Consider the following 6,642-nt stretch of genomic DNA (forward strand, 5'->3'; position numbering starts at 1 on the left):
CTTATACCCAATTGAATTCTTGAAAGAACTTACACCTCCCGGACTTCCTCCACGTGCATTACATTTGAAACCCAACACGTCAGTCATGCTGCTTAGAAATATAAATCCTAAATCAGGCCTCCTAAATGGCACCCGTTTGTTAATAATTAAATTAGGTTCAAACGTATTAGAAGCCAAGATAATTACCGGTAGTAGAGCTGGCGACATAGTGTTTATCCCTAGAATCAATCTGACGACAACAACTGATTCAGGCTTACCATTTATTCTAAATAGAAGACAGTTAATGCAATGACAATTAACATGTCTCAGGGGCAGACATTAAGCAAGGTGGGGATTTTCTTACCACAACCGGTATTCACACACGGACAACTGTATGTTGCTGTGTCACGTGTCAGAGGCTATAGTGGCTTACACTTCATGTTGGGCCACACAGAAAAATCAACCGAAGTTATACCAAATTACACAGACAACGTTGTTTACCAATCTGCCCTCATTTAAATGATGGTGAGTACAGTATCGAATGAAAATAGTTCTTTCCCCGCGAAATTGCGGGCTTTTTACTAGTTTTTTAAAAAGACTGTAAAATGTATTTATATAAAACAATGTGACACATTTAACACACAATGAATGTATACTTACTAACCTTCAAAGATAGAAGGAAACTTTTCAAAATGGATTTGAATGCACCAAAGCACTACTTTGAGCGAGGGTTTCGATAGCTCAGTTGGTAGTAAACTCGTTTAAAACGCCAAAATGCCTGAGATCGATCCCGGGTACCGTCGATTTTTTTTTTCATGACCTTTCAGCGATGATTGCGTAGCTGGGTCGGTTAGATCTCGCGTAAAGTACTTTGCGAAATACTAGGCTCCTATCTAATGGTCACAATGTATGTTTCACGCTATAGAAATCGGAATTTTTAAAAATTCCCTTTATTCATCCTCAAGGGGAAATTTGTCTTTAGGGTCGGTCTATTCTAAGGGAAGACTGAAATAACATAGGCGTCAGTCGCAGTGCAGCGCCGCAAAGTGAGCTAGGGCGAGGTGACTGTCTCAAGGCCACACAACGAGGCGGGTACTCGTACTTGGTACCTTTTGGGTACGAAGCAAAGACCGTACCGCTGAGGCCCCCCCCCCCCCCCCACAACAAAAAAATAAAAAAATAAAAAATTAATACAAAACAAAGAAAAACAAAAAAAAAAAACAAAAAACAAAAACAAAACAAAACCAAACAAACAAGAAAAAAAACACACAAAAAAAAAAAAACAGAACAAAAAAAAAAAAACAAAAGAAAAAATCCGCTTCATGGCTCTGAATGTAGACATTAAGATCTCATGTTAAGCATCTGGTGTATCTCGACATAAGAACGTTTTTAGACGGTTGGTCACATTTAAAGAGATTATTCACCTACCGGAAGTAATCCTCTCTCTTGTGATACATCTTCCCATGTTTGGCCTTGAAAACAGCCCAATCAGCATCAGAAGCAGCATAGATGACACTCACCAGAATGGCAAAGAGGGTTAGGGACTTTAACATCTGGATATGCGATGAATAATAAAAAATAGATAAATAAATAAATAAATAAACAGACAATAAATAAATAAATAAATAAATAAATAAATAGATAAATAAATAAATAAATAAATAAATAAATAAATAAATAAATAAATAAATGAATAACTAAATTGATACATAAATATTTATATTGATAAATGAATAAATAAAACGATAAATACATAAATAAATAGATATATTATAGTAAGAAATCTGACGTTTCTGACAAAACCGTTATTTTCAATTTCGGCTCTCAACTTCAATCGATTAAGATACATTTGACTTGTCAAATTTTGCCAAAAAGACTCCAACCCTGCAGTTCTTAAAAGGAAGTCGAAAACAATATCTATTAAAAGTGCTAAAAGCGCCTCCCGGGGAGGGGTGCGGGTAGGGCAACTTTTAACATTTAATTAGGTGAGAAATCGTGTGCGAAGAAGTCCTTCAGAGCCATATTATTGCCAATGGAGACGACGTTTATCCCATTTCTATAGCACGAAACGGGAAATAGCAATTGCTTGTTTTCATTTGGACAGGAATCCCAAAAATACTTTCCTCCAGACCTAAGGGACCTAGCAAATCACTGTTGGGTGAACAGGGGAGTAGAGATAATGTGAGTAAAGGTTTTTTTTTCATGGACTCTATTTTGAGTCAACAACAGCGGGACTTCTCGAAGTCCCAGATTCGAGAGTTTTTGTCAAGACGAGGGTAATTTAAATCGATCGATATTTACAGGACGCGTTTTCTGACTCAATTTAAAGATACTGTTATTTTTTCTCCCCAGAATACGGCAGTTAACTTGTTAATACGTTATCCTTACATTGAATATATTATCAGAACAGATGTGTTGACAACTTGTGCAAGGAGAAGCCAGTGGATACACAGAAAGGTAAACGGTTTAGTTTTTATAGTGTTGAATTCATCATTATCAACAAAACGTCTACATATAACCCCATGTGATTTGTAGCGCATGATAAAGTCAAGTGACAGTAGTCTAGTCTTTTTAATATTGTCCTAGGATTGCTATCGTCTGATCACCTCGAAAATTTAATTATCTCTGTTCATTTTGCGACCTAATTTGGGGGTCTGACATCAAATTATAAAACAATCTTGTGGCAAACGTTCCAGAAAAACTAATGAAGGAATGACCTTCATATTCTTCCATCGTATCAATATTGTACCATAGTGTGTCACCATAGAAAGATTTTGCGAGTACAAGTAGCCTACTTTTTGTCATTGTGATTATTGTTGTCGTAAGTAAACGCAATATTTTGAGAGCTCTTACGATAACTATATCAAAGACGTCTCGTGATTCAAGAGTGATTGTAATCGGTCTCTTGAAAAATATGCTGTGTGTTTAGGTAATATACTCAAAACATCCGCCATCTGGATATAACCTACCAACACACAACCCTATGTGTATAGCCTGATTGATATATTCTAGTGAGAAATAATCACCAAAACAGATATCTAAAAACAGTAATAAAGAGATGAGTGGCGTCAATTTTGTTCCTTCCATAGAATTCGTCACATTTTCTGTTGCAGTTTGATAACAAACAGATTAGTGTTTTTCGTATGACATTTTTAAAAAGAAAATTTCAAGAGAACTTAGCTGTCTCCAATGCAGACCGACCAGCCAAGGTTACGGGCAAAAATCTTATAGACACTTTTCACGAAGTTTTGAGAACAATGAATTCAAACTGCTTGGCATAGTATGCTAAATTATAATGATTATTGTTCACAAACTTTTAGGCTACCCAATCTGGCTGGAGAAATGGAACTATATGCTGTTATCCTTAATAGATAAACAGAACAAATTTATACGATTACCTTTGTGTTTTCATTCAAAATTGAGGATCAAAAATTCATCTTTAAGTCAAGACTATAATATAGTTATAGTGCTAAAGTTGTGCCAGTGCGATAAATGACTTCTTTTTTTTTTGCCATCTTCTAATGGCCGCGCTCGTACGTGTGTGATATAGGGTTAGATACGCCAAAATAGGCAACAATCAATTGTGTAAAGAGAATAATACTCATTTTGCATCTTGTATTTCATATCTATGTGTATTGATAAAAGAAAGCATAAGTCCATGTATTTGTCGTTGTGTGTCGACTATTTGCTATGAAAATTAATCACTTTGCTAACATTTGTATCATCTAATGCAAAAAGTTGGAATTTTTGTGATTTAGCTAGGTCTAGGTCGAATTTGCAATATGACAATTCTATAAAAATCAGATTTATTCGATCTCTAATAGTTAAGACCCCATTATAACAAGGAAGTGTGGAAGCGGAGATAATACGCAGATTCACAACAAACGTAACTCAATCACAATAAGTATACATATAATCATATTTTAAAGCACATTATGTTTTGATACGATGAAAAATAAAACTAATTAAATATAGATATATTGATTCTATGCGTTTAGGATAAATACCCACAACATCCACCAGCCAGATCAAATATACAAACACACAAAACTATTTGTAACCTTTTATTTTAATGGTTTCTCTCTCTCTCTCTCTCTCTCTCTCTCTCTCTCTCTCTCTTTCTCCCTCTCTCTCTCTCTCTCTCTGTCTTTCTCCCTCTCTCTCTCTCTCTCTCTCTCTCTCTCTCTCTCTCTCTCTATCTCTCAATTTCAGTGGTTAGTTTTACATCGAGGATGTTTGGGGTTGCTAATCTATTTCACAATCAAATATACACTGTACACGTAGCTTGTCTCTTGTGCATTGTCCAGTCCTATATTAAAACTTTGCGAGATGAAGTAACTATCTCTCTTACCCACTAGATAGTTGCAGATCCATCCGAACGTCATTTTCAACTCAGATCCCTCATTATGCAGGACTTGACAATCTGAATCTCTGATCTCTATCACTATCACAATAGTGAACAATAGTGCGATATCAAAACAGTGGTTCCAATCTCCTTGGTAGTGTAAAACCGGTCCTCGGGAGGACTGGATACATACATTTTGTAACTGATCATCTGCTGGTTTCAGAGGGATGGCATCTTACTTTCTAGCCTAAATAAGCCCATTGTCTAGCTGGTCGCCAATAAATAGCATCCATCCTCGCTCTTATACGCTCTGTTATCATTGGATTCTGTCTATACTTCCTGGTATATAAAATAATTATGAAATTTTATGATTCATTATGTAACCTATTCATTGGTTATTCATTGTCTGAATGACTGGTTTCACACTTCCTGAAGGGAGTGAGGTGCGATGCCCGACTTCTGCTTCCCATCTCCTCTCATTTGCCCCCAACTGAAAATTGGTTGATTTTTTATTTAAAAATTCATTTTTTGTTTAAAATATTATTTTTGTCTTTGGCATTCAAGGGAACTAATTATGAGATCTTCTTATTAAAGTCTTCTTTAAAATAATATAAGGTTATGTCCCTTGCCGAAACTCTTGTCGGGTTGCTTCGTCCGCCACTCTTAAGTCACGTGATAGCAAAGATCAGAGTGGATAGTTATGTGTTATGATAGATTTGTCACCAGACACCTCAAACCAGTGTTTAATGTCGTTCGGACTCAAATGTAACAAAAGTGAATTAAAGCCAAAATGACACGAGATTTTGAAAAAAAATAGAGTAGTCCTTCAGAGCCATTCGGCCCATGGAGCCAGAGTTTATATCGAATTCTATAGCGTGAAACGGACAAAAGCAATTGCTTTCTACCCTTTGGATAGGACGCTAGTCTATCGCAAAGTATGTTCCACTTGATCTAACAGACCAAGCTACCCAATCACTGCTGGGTGGACAAGGAGGTCAGAAAAAAAAAAAATCTCGACTACCCTCGGGATCGATCTCGGTCCCTTTGCACGTGAAGCGAGTGCACTACCAACTGAGCTATCGGTACCCACTATCCCCCCCCCCCCCGCCCCCCTCCCCTTGCGATTTTGAGGTTTCCGGTTTTTGTATTGTCATTGTCAGTTACAAACCCTTGTTTATCACTTTTCACTGTCATTTCAATTTTGAACATCTATATCACCCCGACATAATACCGTTTTGAGACGGTAATTCACATATTTGAAGCTATTTACGATGACAAATATTTCCAAGTTAAATTTCAAAGGTTTATTTTAGGCAATTGCCAATGTAACTCATATATTGATATAACATATACAATCAAAAAATAAAGTAAGTAAAATCAATAATAGAGCAAAACAAACAAAATAATAATAATAATAAAAATAATAATAATAATAATAAAAATAATAATAATAATAATAATAATAATAATAATAATAATAATAATAATAATAATAATAATAATAATAATTATAATAATAATAATAATAATAATAATAATAATAATAATAATAAGGATAATAATAATAATAGTAATAATGATAATAATAATGATAATAATAATAATAATAACAATAATAATAATAATAATAATAATAATAATAATAATAAAATAATAATAATAATAATAATTATAATAATAATAATAATAATAATAATAACAATAATAATAATAATAATAATAATAATAAAAATATTAGCAGTTAAAAAGAATGCATCAGCAAAAATGAATGCTAAACCAACTAATTGTCCGTATTGATTATAGAATAGGACGGTATAGAAATCATTGTAAGGGATATTCATATATTATTGTAATATTTCAAGAGAATACATAAAAATAACGCTTAAGTGTTTTTAGTAAACACTAGGATGATGATGGTGATGATGATGATGATGATGATGATGATGATGATGATGATGATGATGATGATGATGACTATAATAATGTCATTGAAGAACCTTTTCCAAGGACTCAACTAAGCACTGCTCATGCGGGAATTAAACCTTGGACTTTTTGTCTAAAGGCAAGTGTCATACCACAAATTCACATAGCTATTATTTTTAGACAGGTATCACAAGAATACGCTCATATAATCCAGTAAATTAAAAAAAAAGATTCTAAATACAAACAAACAAAAAAGCAAGAAAAAAAAGAAACCAAAAAAAATAAAAACAAACTTTAACAACAAATAAACAAAAACAAATACAACAACAAAAAACAAAGAAAAAAAAAAGAAAAAAAAGACAAATAAAGCAAGATAAACAAAACAAATTTGATAA

The 6,642-nt window shown here is 33.7% G+C and overlaps 1 protein-coding gene across 1 annotated transcript in view; it reads right to left on the reverse strand.

Moving 5' to 3' along the window:
* LOC144965879 (cathepsin L-like peptidase) overlaps nt 1-2,406 on the reverse strand; it is a 17,533-nt gene extending 15,127 nt beyond the window's left edge. Inside the window, exons 1-2 of the mRNA XM_078901696.1 lie at nt 2,368-2,406; nt 1,408-1,532 (exon numbers count right to left, since the gene is read on the reverse strand). Of these exons, the coding sequence (XP_078757822.1) occupies nt 1,408-1,532 (125 nt within the window). The 5' untranslated portion in view covers nt 2,368-2,406. The remainder of the gene's footprint in view (nt 1-1,407; nt 1,533-2,367) is intronic.
* Nucleotides 2,407-6,642: the final 4,236 nt, after the last annotated feature.

This window comes from Berghia stephanieae, chromosome 2, assembly GCF_034508935.2.
Source record: "Berghia stephanieae isolate SIO BIC M18660-M18661 chromosome 2, UCSD_Bste_1.3, whole genome shotgun sequence".
Taxonomy (NCBI): Eukaryota; Metazoa; Mollusca; class Gastropoda; order Nudibranchia; family Aeolidiidae; genus Berghia; species Berghia stephanieae.